Raw genomic sequence first — 18,956 nt, forward strand, 5'->3', positions numbered from 1 at the left:
GAGCCATTCATGGCTATTTCACAGATATGACCTGCACAGCACAGGATTATTACAAAGAATGAACAGGCAGGCAGTCACACACTGGATTAAGGAACAATGATTCATAAATCCAAATCCCCATCTCACATGTTGCTTTTATATAGAACCTGGTAAAAGCCTGCCTGAACCAGCAGTGGCAATCACAGCTTTTCATTTCATTGCTGCATTTTTTTCTGAAATAACAGGCCACTTCTGCACATGCTGTCACCTCCCTGACTCAGGGAGAAAAAGGTGCATGCTAAAGAAGCCATAAATAGTATCTGCTGGTGCTCCCTTTTCTATTATGTTGACTTTGATTCAGGTCCTCGCAATTACTGGGAACAAGAGAAAGACAAATAAAATTATCCCAGCTGTTTGTGGCGGACAGACAGCCCCAGCCTCCCAGCTGAGAGCTCTTTGTGCTGCTGAGAGCGTCACCAAGCAACCAGCCCTGGCAGCTGCCAGGCTCAGGGAGGTGAAAGCATGACTTATGGAAAGGAGGCAGCACACGTGAAGGCTGGGACTGAATCAATCTCAGCTTTGTCTCCTGCCTAAATATGGCACCAGAGTGCCCTCAGTGCATCCCACCCGCTGAGAGGGCAGAACCCGGATGCTTACTCTGTTTGAGAAGCCAGACCCTTGCAGAACTTATTGGGGAAGATGAAACAGAAAAGCCTTATAAATATGATTGTCTGGCAAAAGATTTTGAGAATACAGAAACTAAAAGCGACATTGGAATGAAAGCAAGCTTTGAGATCCCTCAGTTACTGAACAGCTGGAAAACAATGGCATGGCCAGCTGAAGGTAATCCCCTTTTGATGGAACAACACCCTCTGCTTGCAGACAGGCCCAAGGGTCAGAGCAGACCCTGCCAGCTTGGCAGAAGGGGCCCAAAGAGGAGTTTTTAGGGTTTAAAATGTAACACAGTATGATAATGTAGTGATTCTTATAGGCTGTATGGAAATGCTATAGGATTTGTATGTTGTACTAGACTGGTTAGTGAGAATTAGAATATTCAACGCAGAAGAAGATTTATTGCATTGTAACAGGAACTTCGCTCTCTTAGCTCTTGCCTTTTACTCTCTTACCCCTTTTGCTCTCTCACCCTCTCACCCTCTCTCCCTCTCTCTTCTCTCTTTGCTGCTCTGAGCTGTGTTTGGCAGCTCCCAGCAGGGCCCTGCACCCAGGCCCTTTGCAATAAACCACAAGTTCCAGACCTGGCTGCAGAGATCTCTCGTCTCCGTCCATCCCCACCGTGCTACCCCCCGATACTCCTACAAGAACTAAGATCAGGTATTCTGTAAGCTGTGCAATGAAAAGAAGGGGGGTTCAGTCTGCTATGATGCTGTTGAGACTTCTCCTCTCCACCAGTCTTAGCTGGTGGTCCAAAAAGCAGCAGAAGGTGGCCCACGGTGCAGCTGCCAGAATGACTGCATTGTCTCAGCTGTAAGGCATACCCACGTGTAAGTCAAGTGGAAGTGAAAAAAGATTGTGTGGTAATTGGAACAATATGGCAAGGAAAGCAAAGCAAACAGGCAAATCCCCATGCACACAGGCAGGGAGTGAATAAAATGGGAGGAGGGGAAATTGAGAGATAAATGGCCATTCAAAGCGAGCTCTGCTTGCTCCTGATTGTACATCACTGTTAAGAGAGGCATTGCTCTCTTAGAATAGACATTCCTCCTGCAGGATTTAGGCAGGGCTGAGAAACCCTGGCTGGCACCTTCCCTGAGCCCCAGCATTCCCCAGCTCTCAGCAGTTTTACAAATGAGTCCTGTTTTACCTAAAGGCAGCTAAGACAGGGATGCGTGGAAACTCTTCCAACCTGGACATTAAAGACAAATTGACAAACTCATTTCAGCTCCCTGTGAGTTTAAATGTGTCACAGCAGCCCAGGCTGAAAACAGCAAATTAATTGCCTTGCTCATGGTCACACAGTGCAGTTGGGTTGAGGCCAGGAGCCCTGAGAGCCACTCCTGAATACCTGCAGCACACTGCCCCTCATTGTGACATCAGATATTTCCTGGGGCAGTTACCTTCTTCTGCTTTGGAGAGAAAGAAGGTCTTTGTCAGCTGTGCTGGGAAGAAAAAAACAAATTGGCTTTCACTCATTATGAGATCTGTAAAACAGCGATCAGTGCAATTTTGGCCCAACTTTATTTTTCCTTATCTGCTGTCCGTTTTACAGCACACTGAACACACGCGACTGGAAACAACCCAAACAATGAATGTCAGGATCAGACAGCATTTTCTCCAGCATCTCCTTTTGGAAGAAAGGGCCTTCTGGAGAAATGGTGTAAAATGGAGCAGTTCTGCACTGCTTGGTACGAAATCACTACCTGCTGCCAAGAGCAATGCAAAAACTTTAGGAAGAAATTCATGATATGGATGAAAATTCAAGGAAAAACAGACATTTCAAGAGCTGTTCTCCATTTTAAAACTGCAAGAAATGCCAAGGCTGTAAAGATCTCTGTTGCTCTACGGTGCTAAAAATAACATTTGCCAACAACTCCATCAAGTCTCTTGCACAAAATTCAGCCTTATGGCTTTCATTTTGATTGTGAAATGAGCACATCATTTTGCAAACCTCCATGACTGGGGCTGTCTAAAATGAAGGAAATCCCCAGTACCATTTTCTCTCAAAATATTAAAATTCACTAGAAGCAGAAAAAAAAAGATGCTTCAAATTTCAGCTGGTATTAAGAGATGTTAGTTCTTGTTTCTAATCCATTATGAAGGGCTTTCAAGTAGGCAAGAATAACGTTCTTAGATCCCAATGTTGGCTACCTAACTCGACTCTTTGATACACTTCATTTACATGTAATCCTGCAGCCTGCCAGCAGTTGATAAGGTTCCTGATATCTGCACATTTGAGAAAGAGAAGTTTAGTTCATGATGGGCTAAAGCTGAGCTCCATGATGGAAGGCTGCTCTTAGGGTTTCCCACTGATTTTTTGCTTGTCTGCAAATGTTTCTCAGCATTTCTCCCCAAATCATTTATCTGCCAAGATTAAAGTTCTTGACCAAGTTGAAATGGCTGCACTGGATTTTTGCTTTTTTTCCATTAGTAAAATATTTTATGACTTCCTGTTAACACTGGGTGGTGGGGAGGAAAGTGAGGGGTGTATTTTTCTCTCCACTCCATTTATACTATCTGGTAGTTAAAAAGAGAGCAAAAGTTACAGAAGTGGCTGAGAGAAGCCACAAATGCTGAGTTAGTGGCTCTGCAGCACATCTGACTGAAGGATGGACAGGTCCATATCCACCAAGACATCTACAAGCACTGAATTTTATGTCCCTTGTGTAAAGAGCAGGGTCATTCCATGCAGTTTTGACAAAAACTTTCATTTGACAAAAACATTCATGAACCATTTCAAAGGTTCCACCACAGAATCATAGAGCAGTTTGTGTTAGAGGGGACCTCTAGAGGGAATCTCATCCAAGCCCCCTGCCATGGTCAGGGACACCTTCCACCATCCCAGGATGCTCCAAGCCCTGTCCAACCTGGCCTTGAACATTTCCAGGGATCCAGGGACAGTCACAGCTTCTCTGGGCACCCTGTAGGGCCTCAGCACCCTCATTGTAAAAACCTTCTTCATTTTATCTCATCTAAATCTACTCTCTTTTAGTTTAAAACCATTATACCTTATCCCAGCCAAGAATGTCCCCCTATCTTTATTAGAAGCCCCCTTTATTTACAGAAAGGCTGCACCATGCCATGCCATGCAGGGGGATAAGGTGTGTCACCTGGCTGTAGAAATTCAGGGTATTCCCCACCTGCAGAGCTACAGCTGGAGCTTCTCTCAGCATCTTTGCACAACTGGAAACTTTGGGTCTCCAAAATAAGTGAACCTGGCAGCCAGATCACCTTCATAGCCAAACTCCTAGATTCAAAGGCACAAAAATACAGCAAGACTGGGCAGCAGGGGTGATTCAGCACTCAGCACTCCAGAGAAAAGAGGCTCTGACCATCTGTAACCCCCTTGGTGTCTCACCAAGCTCCAAAACCCTGCACAAACTCGAGTTCCCAAGCACCTGCAGGAGCCAGCCCAGCCTGCAGAAGGTGGGAGCACAGCACAGCCACTGGGGCAGCTCTTTATTTCCTTCCATCCCCTGAGACACATCTGAGAACGTGGAGAGGTGAAGTGGAAAGATAAATGGAATGCAGCAATATTTTTAAAAGCTGCTCCTTTCTGTGTTAAATTTTGAATGGGTACCATATGCTTTAGCATGCTGTTTTCATTCTCTTCTAAGATATTATTTACTAGCCTGCCTCAGCAAGGCAATCCTCTCTGCAGAAGAGTTATTTTTAGTTTAAAAAGACAAATATAAGAGTAATTTCTACCAGTGCTGCTTTGAACTTACAATTATCCATTACACTGCCTGTTCATCTCAGTCCTCCATGCTTTTTATTACCACAGTCCTTTCATCATCTTCACCAAGCGCTCCCACCTCCAGATCACTTCAGAAGATAGTAAACACCACTAGTTTATTGGTATTTTTCTTTACTCTGATAAGAAGTTATTTCTACCCTGGTTTCTTCTTCTAAACCTGTTTCAAATCTGTGATAACATTTTTACTCCTTATCACTACCTCAGGTTTCTTCATAGGTTCTTGAAGGAGCCTTTCCTTCCTTACGAATTTTGAAGTCCAAATATTTATTAGCTCTCCCCCATCCATGGTTTTATTATTTGATATTAATAGATCAGCAAGGTGAAAGGGGTTTTTGCATGTTGTAGCACATTTTTGCATAGGTTGTTTTTTTTTTTCACAATTTTGTCTTTCACTTGATTTATTCAGCACAGAAGCTGAATTTCCTGGTGTATTTTCACTGCCAGACACACAGAGGAGAGCAGGTACCATTGGTCCCACTCTGCTCCTCTTCCTGCACTATTTTGGGCATGAGGGAGTGAGGAAGGGCACAAGAAGTGACACAGCAATAGCTTGAGGAAATGCTTCTTTCACAGAAGAGTGCACACACCAGGAGATGCTTTCCCAAACCTATTTCTGTTCCCTGCTCAGAGAACCTGAATAAAGACAGAAAAAACAACACCTGCAGCCAGAAACTGTTCTGCCAGGAGCACAGGGAGGTGCTTCAGGTGAGAGATTAGGCTGCTCTGCCACAGCCAGGAACTGATGCCCACAGGCAGGGATGGATGGATGGATGGATGATGGATGGATGGATGGATGGATGGATGGATGGATGGATGGATGGATGGATGGATGGATGGATGGATGGATGAGGGATGGATGGATGGATGGATGAGGGATGGATGGATGGATGGATGGATGGATGGATGGATGGATGAGGGATGGATGGATGGATGAGGGATGGATGGATGGATGGATGGATGGATGGATGGATGGATGGATGGATGGACGGACGGATGGATGGATGGGTGGATGGATGGATGGATGAGGGATGGATGGATGGATGGATGATGGATGGATGAGGGATGGATGGATGGATGGATGGATGGATGGATGGATGGATGGATGATGGATGGATGGATGGATGGATGATGGATGGATGAGGGATGGATGATGGATGGATGGATGGATGGATGGATGGATGGATGGATGAGGGATGGATGGATGGATGGATGGATGGATGGATGGATGGATGGATGGATATCCACAGCCAGGGATGGATGCATATGGGTAGGAATTGATGCCCACAGGCAGGGATGGATATCCACAGGCAGGAATTGATGCCCACAGATGGAGATGGATGCCCATGGGCAGGGATGAATACCCACAGCCAGGGATTGATGCCCACCTCCAGGAATGAATGCCCAGAGCCAGAAACTGATGCCCATGGCCAGGGATTGATGCCCATGGGCAGGGATTGATGTCCACAGCCAGGGATGGATGCCCACAGCCAGGGATGGATGCCCACAGCCAGGGATTGATGCCCACAACCAGGGATTGATGCCCATAGCCAGGAATTGATGCCCATGGGCAGGAATTGATGCCCACGGGCAGGGATGGATGCCCACAGGCAGGGATGGATGCCCACAACCAGGGATTGATGCCCACAACCAGGGATTGATGCCCATGGGCAGGGATTGATGCCCACGGGCAGGAATGGATGCCCACAGACAGGAATGGATGTCCATGGCCAGGGATTGATTCCCATAGGCAGGGGATGATGCCCACAGACTCGAATGGATGCCCACAGGAAGGGGATGATGCCCACAGACTGGAATGGATGCCCATGGGCAGAAACTGACACCCACAGATAGGAATTGATGCCCACAGCCAGGGATGGATGCCCACTACCCCAGCAGTGGGTCCTGCAGCCCCAGGGCATGCAGCAGCAGCAGATAAGCAGCAGGGAGCAGATGGTGAGGGCAGGGCAGGGCAGGGCAGGGAGGAAGGAGCCCCAGCCCTGCTCTCCCCGCTGCCCCGCAGGCTCAGGGGCTGCATAATGATTCCTGGGGAGCCAATCAAAGCTCCTTGAGCTCATTGTCCTCCTGATAACAGAGCTCAGACCTGGAGCACTGGCAGGACTGACTTCTCATGCCAGCTCTGACTGGAGCAAAATCCCCTGGAAAAAATCCTGCTAATTAATGGGGCATATTATCTCATCTTCCTCATCTTCATAACTAAATCCCCCATCTGGGGAAAAAAAAAAAAAAAAAACAGAAAAAAGAAACAGTAAAAGGTAGGATAGCTCTAGCAGCCACTCTAGCTGAAAAATCATTGTTCTGAGGTATTTTTTAAGATAAAAAATTACAAAAGTGCCATGAACTAATACACATTAATTTTCTACTTATTTTAGATTACATGGATAATTTAAAAACTAGTGATAACACTGAGGTTTGCATTTATGTCAAAGAATAATGTAAAAGTAAGCAAACATTTTCAAAGTGCAGTTACAGACCACAGTGAGATGCCTTTGCTTTTGATTTATTAGGGTTAGGGAACAAAAAACAATAACGCGGCTTGAGGATATCAGAGCACAAGAATTCCAGTCCCTGGGATTCTTTAACTACAGGAAGAGTTAGGATTGCTTAGACAGCAAATTGAGCTGCAGAGCTGTGTTGTAAAAACTTAGTAAAATGTATTTATACAGACAAAAACGTGTTTACTCACACACACAGTGCTTGCAGTTAACCAGGGAACTAGAACTGGGTTTAATAGTGTAGATTTTTATTAAATATCCTCTATATAACACCCAGCAAGGCCTGGCTGCACATTGACATGGAACAGGGTGTGCCTGTGGCTGGGAGCAGTGAATGCTCTGGTTATTAGCCCTGCTTATTCCCCCCTATTCAGCCTGAGCAAATCTCCAGGAGCAGGCCTGCAGTTCCTGCTCTGTTTTAATCGATTTTCTGCAGCCTGAGGAGCACAGGGACAGCCCTGAGCTCTCACAGCTCCTCTCTGCACCTCCCCAAGTGTGTAGGGCTACCTTAACAAGCTAGGAGAAGCGTTGCAGACATCTTTTATGGAAAATCCTTTCCTTAGGATTTTTCCTCCTGAGAAGCTAAGAGGCCTCAGGAACAAAATGTAAACAATGATTATCTGCTGCTGTGGAATGCAACAGGTGCATCTGGGATTGGTCCATCTTAGATGTTTATAATTAATGGCCAATCAAAGTGAGCTGGCTCGGACTCAGAGCCCAAGCCACAAACCTTGTTATCATTCTTTGCTATTCTATTCTTAGCCAGCCTTCTGATGAAACCTTTTCTTCTATTCTTTTAGTATAGTTTTAATGTAATATATATCATAAAAAATTAAATCAAGCCTCCTGAAACATGGAGTCAGATCCCTGTCTCTTCCCCAATCCAAAAACCCCTGTGAACACCATCACAGAAAAGCTCCAGGGATTGCATCCAACTTGGATTTTTCCTCCTCAGTTCCTTTATGCAGACACATTTCTGCATGCCTTTTGTCACTCCTGGCAGAGCTGAGGGTGGATGGAGGCTGCATCCTCTGCAGGTGAGCAAGGCTATCCCTGCTTCCCTTACTGAGCCATAAAAACACCTTTGTGGCCACTGGCACCATGGCCAAAAGACAGGGTGAGGAGGGTCTTGAAAACCTCTCACACTCACAGAGCCCTTAATATTTAAGCTCCATCCAGATACAGGCAGTAGGCACAAAAATGGATCATCTGGCTCAGCCCATGTGCAGTTTCAGAGGCAAGAGAGAAGGAAATGCTGTTGTGCTGGCTGACAGCTCTATCCCAGCATTACTCCCAGCCTCTGTTACCTGGTTGTTTGCCTTTATTCACACCTAGAGCAGGATTTTCCTAGAGAAAAGTGTGAACTGTCTCATAACTTGCCTGCCACTGAGTGAAAACAGTTTTTTGGTTGAAGGCCAGTAAGAACTGGTCTTTGGTTGAAGGCAGGGAAGGGAAGGGAAGGGAAGGGAAGGGAAGGGAAGGGAAGGGAAGGGAAGGGAAGGGAAGGGAAGGGAAGGGAAGGGAAGGGAAGGGAAGGGAAGGGAAGGGAAGGGAAGGGAAGGGAAGGGAAGGGAAGGGAAGGGAAGGGAAGGGAAGGGAAGGGAAGGGAAGGGAAGGGAAGGGAAGGGAAGGAATGGTTTCAGGCAGTCAAGAAAAAGAGATGAACTTGCAAGAAGATGTGGAACGTGGCACCAACCACCAGGACATCCTCAAGGTGTGTCCCCCTGAGGGAATTCAGGGGTGTTTGCTCAATCTCTGAGCTACTGCAGGTAAGGAGAGGTGAACAGAAATAATGTGTGATGCTACTCACAGCCCAACACTAAGGACCTTGGCACAGCAGAGTAAGCACTGAATTCTCAGAATTCTGCTTATTCTGTGAATTCAGAATGAATTCAGAATAAGCATGAATTCAGAATAAGCAAGATATCTTCCCCAATACCAACAGGGGAAATTCACATATTTGATCTTTCCAGATGATCAAAAAAAGACATATACAAGAATCCACACCCTTGCTCAGGATATTTTAAGTGTAACCTCCCTCTCAGAGAAGGAGGGATTTTCATTCACATTGCTGGAATTACTGCTGAAGCATCAAAAAGGAACCAGAAACTCAGGTTTCACATAATGACACAAACTCACAATAGAAAAAACAACAAGGCTTTTTTGGCCTGTCCACAGCTCCAGATATTCAGCCTTATTTCCCTTGCTCATTTTCAGCCCATTTATTCCAAGATAAACCCTCTGGCACTACAGTGAATAATCCTCTTCTCTCTTGGGATTCAGAGTGAAAAGGGAACGTGTCACTCTGTATGACAGACAGAGCTGCTAAAATAAAGATGCTGCTGAGGATCGAATTTTGAGCACACGTCTCTTTGGGGGTGTGAATGGCACCAGGATGCAGAACCAGGGGCCAACACCCCCAGGTCACCAGGTCAGCTCTGACTGCATCTTTCAATAATTCTGACAGCCTGCCATCTGTGGCACGAGGAGCAGGTGTTCATGTGGAGCATGGTCAGTGCATGGCTCTCAAATCAACCATTTCCAGCAAACAGCAGCTCTGGAGCCTGCTTGTGGGCTGGGAGCTTCACTGCCTTGAGAGAAAATGGATTTACAGAGATTTTACCCCAGCCAATGAGTACACAAAGCCCTGTGCATGGCAGGCAGGGGATGACACCTCCTCCAGAGCCTGAGAGTGAGGCAAAGCAATGGCAAAACACCCAGCAAAGTCTGCAAGATGATGATGTCCTCCACTGCCTCCCCTTGCTCTACACACAGAATTATAGAGTGGTTTGGCTTGAAAAGGATCTTAAAGCTCATTAAGTGCCATCTGGGCACTGCCAGGGATGGGGCAGCCACAGCTTCTCTGGGCAGCCTGTGCCAGGGCCTCACCACCCTCAAAGGGAAGAATTTTTTCTCCCCAATATCTAATTTAAATCTGCCATCTGACAGTTTAAATCCATTTTCCCCTGTTTCCATCACTCCCTGTCTTAAGGAGTGGTCAGACACCACACCAGGGGTAACCAGGTTACAGGAGAACAGGTCTGATGGAGAGTTCAGCTGCTGGGATCAGCCTGTGCCAGCTTTAGGAAGCACAAGGAATTAGGATCCACATTGCTCCAGACAGGCCCCTCTTCACCCAGGTTCTGTGGCCCAGAGACCCAGGAGAAACAGAAATTAATAAGCATGAGGTTTCTAAATAACATCTCAGGAAGTCTTCTGAATATTTTATCCTAAGTACTTAGCTACACACTCATGGAAGCTGGGCTTGCTCATTCTGCTGAGTGCTGAAATCCTTCTGGGATACCTGTGGACTAATTGGTTTTGTCTGTGTTAGTGTCTAGTCACTGCATGAATCAGGCAGTGCTGGAGCTGCAGCTTGCACTGAGAGCTCCCTGAAGAAGGAGAACTAGGCTGTGTTGTCTGGCTCTGTAAGTGGCTGGGTTCAGAAGTTCTCCAGCCCATACATTATTACTAATCCTCCCTGCATGACTCCCTGCTGCTGCAGAGCAGTGATCTCACGCGAGCACCCCGAGCCAGAGCATCTGCAGCAGCCCTGGGGAGGAGGGAGCCTGGGCTTCATCCCCATCCTGAGGGATTTGGGCTGGAATCCTGCCTGCTCAGCCCTGGGGAGGAGGGAGCCTGGGCTTCATCCCCATCCTGAGGGATGTGGTCAGGGATCCTGCCTGCTCAGCCCTGGGGAGGAGGGAGCCTGAGGTTCATCCCCATCCTGAGGGATTTGGGCAGGAATCCTGCCTGCTCAGCTCCTCTGCCCAGCCAGACCTGGACTCTTCTATCATTTACGTGGGGCCTGGCAAATCTCAGAAGAAGCAGCAAGAGGAAAGGGCTGAGGAGCAGATGCAAAGCAGATCTGGGTTTGTTGTTCCAGCTCTGTGAGGCAGGGAGGGAAGGGGGGACTCCCCTTAGCACTGGCTGTGCAGGAGCTTTACAGAAGGTGGGACACAGAACACACATCTCTCCTCTCCTGCTCGTCTCTCTGATTTCCTCTGAGGCTGAATTCCAGTGTCTCACTATTAGAGATATAACACAACATGCACACACAGCTCTCTTAAGGTAGAGAAGAGGGTGTTTAATCTCTGACTCCAGCATTTATAGATTTATAAAAATGACAGGGGATTGGAAGGTGACAGTGCCACCTCTCCAATGACACTCGACAAACTAACAGTCTATTAAATTTCTCCTCTTCTATAAAAGAATGCAAAACAATAAGTTATTTACATAGAGTGTGTGAGAAAGTTCGTTACAAGAATGTAAACACCAGAAAGTTTAAAAAAAGTTAAAAAACAGGACAACACCAGTGCATAAACTGAGTATTCTGGGGTCACTCCAAGGCAACTCTTCAGCATCCTAAAAGGCAGCCAACAATCCAGAGGGAGGAGTTGTTCTGACATCCTTCACCACAACATGTGCAATAGCACAAAGCAATTTGCTCACTTTGTAGCCCTGAACCTGGTGCCTCAGGGTGTGAGTTAACTCCTGCCAGGGCTCTGAAGGGAACAGGCTCCTTCTGATCTTCCAGAAGTGCAGATGTTATGGGCACAGCCACACAGGTGTCACCTCCTTCCTCAGCACCAATTACAGATTACAGCTATTGGAGGCACTTTTATATTTCAGCACAACCTTGTTCCGTGTCTCATTGATACAATTTCATTAATACAATCAATAGATCTACATTATCCTGGAAGAGTTTGGTCCACTGCTGTTATCAACACTTGATTGATTAATTTTTTACTGGTTTTTTTTTTCCCAAATACCAGCTTAAAATCAGTGCAGCAAGTCCAAAGTTTGGTTTCTTCAGTGCAACTTGTAGGGATGCCTTAGTGCAGGGAGATGCTTTATTATCAACTAATTTAGGAGATGCTAATCAACTTATCAACTAATCAACATCTCCTATTATCAACTAATAGGAGATGCTTTATTATCAACTCATTTATTGAATTTGATCACAAAGTCCCAACCTTAAACTTGCTGTAAGCTTTGTCATCCTGCTTCTCCCTCTGTGGCTGCTGCCCTTCCTCAGTGCAGGAAATCTAAAATGAAATGGCAACTTTTTGCCTGGCCAGGAGAGGTGTGCTGGCCCCCAGGGCACTGGCATCAGCTTTGCAAACACAGGATGGACTCCCCTCATCACCTGCCACTTGATATCCTTATCAAAGCTCAGGCTGCTAGAGGAGACCACTTTATTAAGACTGGAAATTCTATTGGGAGTGCAGTCACAAGTGCCCTGACATATGGAAATGGATGTAATTTCATCTGATGAGACAGCTAACACTCAGCTGGAGCAGCAGCACTGTGTCTGGGCAAGGCAACAGCCAATGAGCAGAGCATGGGAGACTTCTCCCAGTGTTTGAAGATTTCAAAGGCCAGAGGAGATCACTGATGTTATCATGGCTAAACCCACAATCTGCTCCCTGCTTCTTGACCAGAATATCTCTATTTAAGTGCAGCTAAAGCACACTAGCTCTCCCTGCTCTGAACAGCACCTATTCAGCTTATCTTTTGGTGATGATAATTGTTGGGGCACGCAATGGGGTGTTTAGTTAATTAAGGCATGGCAATAAAACAGCTGGAGAAAAAGAAGAAATTCCACACCACAAAAGAATATATTTTGTAAATAAAGTACAAAAGTACATAAAGTGTCTTTTGTACATAAAGTACAACTGGACTGATGAATTTCAGACTGATGCCTGATGAATTTCAGAGTATCACCAAACTCAGACAGCAACCAATAAATAAAGGATTGATTTTTGTCACTGCGTCTCTTCAGGCACTTGGCTGAACAACTCACAGACCTTGGAATAAAATACAGGGCAGGGAAAGAGGAGCTCAGGGTGCAGAGAACATCAGCTCTCACAGGTCACAGGGAGGCAGGGAGGAATGCAGGCAGAGCCCACCTGCAAGGCAAGGTGCTGACAGCAGCTTGGGGCTGACAGGGGTGCAGCAGCCTCCTGTGAACACCGACCCATTGTGCACCATGGTGAGGAAGGAGCTCAAGCAGGAGCAGGACAGGAAATCCACACAACCTCTGCAAGGTCTAGCTCAGCCTGCTGCATTCAAAACATCCCAATGCAACTCCATCCAGGGTCTCAAATTCTGCTTTCTAATTTGGCTTGTTAACAACGCGGGGCAGGAGCTGTCATCGTGTGTCTGTGAAGCAGCCAGGGCTCCCAGGAACCCAGACTTATTTGGGACATTGGGTAGAACTAGGAGCTTAAAAAAAGAGGAAGAATCTACCAAAATAACTGTTTTCCAGCATGATCCACAGGCCTGACCAAATTAAATCCTGGATGTGTGTATTTTAATTGTCTACATTTACATCTCAACACCACAGCAGTTGTAGTCACAGAACCAAGTACTGAATTTGGCCCATTACAGCACCTGCTTAATGCACTGAATTCTCTTACCCACTCAATTTCCTGCACAGCCATGAAGTTCCAATGTTAAATCTCTGTTGTGATCCCCTGTCATGCTCATTTTTGGTCAACTATTTGAAAAACCTTTTGAGCTCAGGGGTGTGCATCCAGAGGTAATGCTGTGCTCCAGGGAGGGAAGGAGCTTCAGTACAGACATCAGAAATATGTGCAAGTTAAATAAACTACTTAAATACAAGATGCTAATTTAGCAGCTTCAAGGGCCATATTTCTCCAGCCAACCCAAGACATAAAAAGACACAATTTTATTAAAATAACCTAACCCCACTGTTGTTTTGAGTGCTACATTTATTCAAACACAGCCCACCAGCTCTCAATTAGCTGCTTTGGCACTCCAACTGGAGCAGGTCTGCAGTGCACAGAAATGTAATTATTCACACCACCCTGTCACTGCCACCACTGTCTGTACTTCTAAAGCATCTTGATTACTGCACTGATGAGCACTATGGAAATGCCTATAAATAAAATAATCATCTCCCCTCATTAAGTTCCAGCTCGTGGACTGAGGCAGGATGATTTCCCTTTGTACGTTCCTTTTGTAAATTTTATCATTTCACAACAGAGGGAGCAACGTGCCTCTGATGGCACTCAAAGAGACAGACTGTCAGGATTCTTGTCAGTATTTCAGCTTTGAGTAGCTTGCATTTTTGCATGAATATTTCCTCCCGAAAATAAAGCGCTGTTTGTCAGAACCACGCATGCAGTAATCTCTTTCTAATGTCAGCATCAGACATGCAAAACCCCCTAATGTCATGTCAGGAGGTCAGATTTTATGGAGCAGTATGTCATGGAAACCCTTAGAGCCAGCATAACCTTCTAGCTCAGACTTCCACACTAAGAACACACATCTGTAATAAAGAACAAGCACTGAAAGAAACCTTTCACTAAAAACAAAGCCTTGCTGAACCAGGTTTGCTCCCCAGGAAGCTTCAACAGCAAATGGTGCTGCAAACAAATACCAAACATCCCATTATTGCCAAATCACATTCCCACTGTTCACAATAACTGCATTACTGGGTGTACATTTGCACACACAATCTCCCAGCAACATCTCCAACATGCAAATATCTGATTTCATAAAATGGTGAATTATAAAGCCAGAGAAACAAGTTAAATGTTATATCAGGGCTGATCCTATCTTTCTCTAGAGCCAGAGGTGGAAGGGAATCACCACTTGCCCCTGCAAACAGCTAAAAGGGGGAGAAGAGGGCAGGAGCATCCCTATTTCTGCACCTTCCAAAGCAACATCTCACCCCCAAGCTGCCAGCAGCTCTCAAAGAACTGAGGCCACTCACAGGCTCAGATTAAGATCCCCCTTCCCAGCTAGAAGAATAGCGGGACTCTGTGTCAGCATGAGCAGGGAACTGCTCTCAGGCCAGATCCAACCATGGAACCCTCTGCAGAGCTGCTGTGACCCCAAGGGCATGGCCTGTGCCCAGGTGTGATCACCTCAGGGAGCACAGGTCATTTGAGAATCTCCTTCCTCTGTCCCTGGTCTCTCCCAGGGTTTCCAGTGCACCTCTCCTGGTATCACTGCTCATTTCCAGCAGGTTTTTGTGTCTGTGGACAGGCACCCTCTCATGTTCAAACTGTGCATCTGAGGAAGGAAAAGGGAAAGCTTTGGCAGACAGATGGGATTTTTTGTGCATCTGAAGCTGGAACCAGACAGTAACTAATGTGCAGGACACAGGATGGGACAAAGCAAGAATCACAGAATGGTTTGGGTTGGAAGGGACCTTAAAAACCACTTAGTTCCATCCCCCTGCCATGGGCAGGGACACCAGACTATCAGGTCAGAGTGACATGCTGCTCTCCCAGGAACTACACTGCACTCCTGGACTGTGCAGGACATTTAGGAACTTGCATTTGGGATGAGCATTTTTATTTGTAAAATCTGCATTTCCTTGGGCAGAGTACTTGAATCATTTTCTTGAATAATTTTCTCCAGAGACAGGACAGAATTAATTTAATGCAAACCCATCAATCCCTAGAATAGCCAGTGTCCAAACCCACACAAGAGATGTGCTGCCAGGCTCCAGAATCTGGACCAGGAAAAATAGCGACAAAAATAAGATCATTCCTCAATTACAATAAACAGAAATGTTAAATCAAGCTCAGAATCGTCCTTGAAGAATCTAGCTCTTCCCAGCTCTAAAAATGATCCCCCACATTCCTTTAAGGCTTTTCATAGATACAGCAATACGAAATGGCTCGTTGCTGTGTAGCTGCTAACAAGAGACAGATGTTTCCTTCAGCTCCAGCAACATGTAGACATGAAGCACATTTTGATGACCTGCTAAATATTTCTGACTCTTTCTGCGCGTTACCTCCTCATGCACTTAGTCAAGGAAATGCTCCCCAGTTCCACACTTTCCCTGATCGCTCTGGAGCTGGCCAGAAGAGCATGCTTGGATCAATCGCTTTATCTTAGCAAGCCTTCACCAGAGGGCAAGGAAAGTCAAGCAACACGTTTTCTCTGAGTGGAGCCAAAGCTGGAGAGCTCTTCCAGTGAGTCCAGAGCCAGAGCAGCTGGAGGCTGTGAGCCCAAGCCCTCCTGTTATTTATTTAGCTGGCCCAGAGGACACGCACCGCACGCCGGCGTGCAGGGCGAGCATCTGCTCCACCCAGACCCACGGCTGCATTCTTTACTTGGTATTAATATCAGGGAAAATTTAGTAACCTAACCACTGGCATGAGAAGCCATACTTCTAAGGCAACAGATGGCAGCAATCATCTCAGCTTAATTTTAGCCTTCAAGAATTGCTCTGAGTCAGCAAAGCCGGGCAACGAGAAGAACAAAAAGACGTAACATCTGTAAAAACCTCCTACCTGCTTCCCATCCAAGGTGTAGAGCTTTTTGACCACCCCTGTCTCCAGCTTGATAGCTTCAGTGATGTCAGTGAGGACCTGCTCGAAGGAGTGGGCAGTCTTCTTGTTGAGGAGCACACGCACGGCCTTGCGCGGCTTGACCCCGCTGCGGATGATGGTCACCAGCTTGGGGCGCACGAAATCCTTGTTCTCCTTGGCCTGGGCACTGTTGCTGCTGGCCAGGGACTGAGGTGCTTTCTGGTTGGCAGAGGTCTTCACGTTGACAGACCAGTTGGGGTTGACGTTCTTGGTGTACTCCACCTTCTTGAAGAAGTTGTCGGACGAGCAGACGTAACTCTCGCCTTGAGGGAGAAACGAGATTCTGCAGTAAGCTCCAGCTCTGTGCTCTTCCCCCATAAATCATGCACATCACTGATAATTGTTCCCATTAGCACTCCCACGACAGCTTGTTCTTAAAACATTCTGCCTTGTTTTAATGCTATATTTATGGTCATTTTAAATATTGCTGGTATTTCCACAAAATAAGCTTGTCAGCCATCAGCAAATACATAAAATCACGTGAACCAGGGGTTGAGAGAGGTTGAGTTATAAAGGTATTTAGGTACTTGAAGATGCATCTAAGCCCTCCAAGAGCTTCAAAACACCAAATTCATTTGACCACCTTGATTATTTTATAAATTTGCCAGTTTTTCCCTTTATCTTTACAGACCTAGATGCTACTTCAGTGTGTCATTCCCTGCCAAGAGGACATCAACATTCATCCACAAAGTGCCTTCTGCATCATGACTGAAGAATAATCAAAATCTTGTCCTGAACAGTCTCCACTAAAAGCAGCCTTGATAAATCTAGCAGGCATAACAAATATGCACTGTTGGAGCATCAGTGGTTTATTAGGGAGCAGACCTAGTGGCAGCTGAGATTAAACACTGCACCAAATACCACTTCTTGATTTACATGGCTGATACCAACCAAAAATACATTAAATCTGAATTTAGACATGGCAGAGAAGAGTTACAGGGTCTTTTTAGTAATTCCCAAAAAGCCCTTCCCTATCCCACCCAAAATTAGTTTCAGGCTTTGTCTGTAATTTACAGGATCCTATCTATCCAAGGTTTTAAAAGCACCTTAAAGGATTTGTAGGAGCTTCTTTTGGGCCTGCAAATCTGATGGATGCTGATGAATTAGAGAATGAGACTGTAAACCAGTATCCCTAAGGGAATGTAGCTGTCTGGTCTGAAATGACTCAGGCTGCACTGAAAAAAAGTCACTCACTGCTGGAGGAAGAAGCTTTCGTCTCGCCATTAGATAAAATTTTAATAGAAACTGAAGGCATGACCTGTAGGATTTTAAAGTCTCTTCTGGTGTTTTCTTTGTCTGATCTTACAGAATTAAGTTTTTCATGTACTATGATATGTTTAAAATCAAAATACAGATTTAACTATTTTAAAAGACTTTAAAAAAAAAAAAAAAAAAAGAAACTCCTTCTTTACCAAAAACAGATTGGCTGCATTTCCTTGTCTGTCCCTGACTGCACACTGCAAGGCTCAGACATCTTTGAAAAGCCTATCCCACAGCCAAGTCTGGCTTCTCACCAAGGGATCTCTAGGACAGGATTTGACATCCAGTTGGCAAAATATGGATTTGCAAACATCCCACTGATTTTCACATGGCCCAGGCACGTAACATGCCCAGGATAAAGTTCATATTGCAGCTCCTTCTGCTGACTAAACTGCACTTCTGATGGAGGCACCAGAACCCATAGTGAGACCACAACAGACACACAAAAACCAGATTTGAACAGGCTTATGACAGCACTATGTGTATTTCTGTCCCTATTATTGACCAGGGTGTGATGCCACAAGCAGCCATAGAAAAGATGCAGGATTCTCACTTATTTCAACCCCACCTTTGTACCCACTTTGCCACCGTGATGCCCACTCGTGGTGTTTGCATCACCAACTGCAGCTCTTCTCCATGTGTATAAAAATGACCAAAATACTTGATCAACAGGAAGCAGATATTCCATTTCCCCTTCTAAAGATGGAATACAAATACAGAAGAGAGCTGACAAGGTTTGTGATGAACACTCAGTTGAGCATTTTTTGTCTGGGTATACCCCAAACCAACAATAATCCCACCAGCAGGTTCTGTTGGCCTGAACAAACAGTAAAAATCTCTATTTGCTGACAGCAACACCCCTCAATAAACCAACCCTGCAGCCCTGCCCATAGCTGGAGCTCCTTAATCCCCAACATTTTGTGAATCTGACTCAATAAAAACTCAAATATACCCTCCAGAATACCACGCATTATACAAAACTCCCTCTGGGGATATCCTTTTCCAGAAGCTTTGAATACTTCAGATCTCTCTGATTAATAAGTGATAAGTTGTGGTTTATTCATCTGCTTCAGCCAAGGAACACCTGGTGCAGAGCAGGCCCAGGCTTCTCTCCAGTTTCATGACTGAGAGAAGGGCAGCAAAGAGTCTGGAATGCTCCCAGGAATTAACCATCCTAAGAACATGAGCCCTGCCAAGCCCATAATCCCCGGGCAGCAGAGCCCTCCTAAGTGTGCTCAGCAGAACTGTGCATTATCCTCTGAGAAAAGAGATTTCTCTGTTTAAATGCAGCACTAAGAATTAGTGATTTGAGTGCTGCTGTCACCCCAGCTTCCCTGTGCCAGCTCCTGACCTCACATTCACCTCTGCTTCCCCACCTGAAAAACAGAAATAAACTATCAGCCACTGAAGTGTGGC

The 18,956-nt window shown here is 45.7% G+C and overlaps 1 protein-coding gene across 1 annotated transcript in view; it reads right to left on the bottom strand.

Moving 5' to 3' along the window:
- DCX (doublecortin) overlaps positions 1 to 18,956 on the bottom strand; it is an 83,521-nt gene that overhangs the window by 55,230 nt on the left and 9,335 nt on the right. The window contains exon 3 of the mRNA XM_059482863.1: positions 16,203 to 16,543. Coding sequence (XP_059338846.1) covers positions 16,203 to 16,543 — 341 coding nt within the window. The remainder of the gene's footprint in view (positions 1 to 16,202; positions 16,544 to 18,956) is intronic.

This window comes from Ammospiza nelsoni, chromosome 15, assembly GCF_027579445.1.
Source record: "Ammospiza nelsoni isolate bAmmNel1 chromosome 15, bAmmNel1.pri, whole genome shotgun sequence".
NCBI lineage: Eukaryota > Metazoa > Chordata > Aves > Passeriformes > Passerellidae > Ammospiza > Ammospiza nelsoni.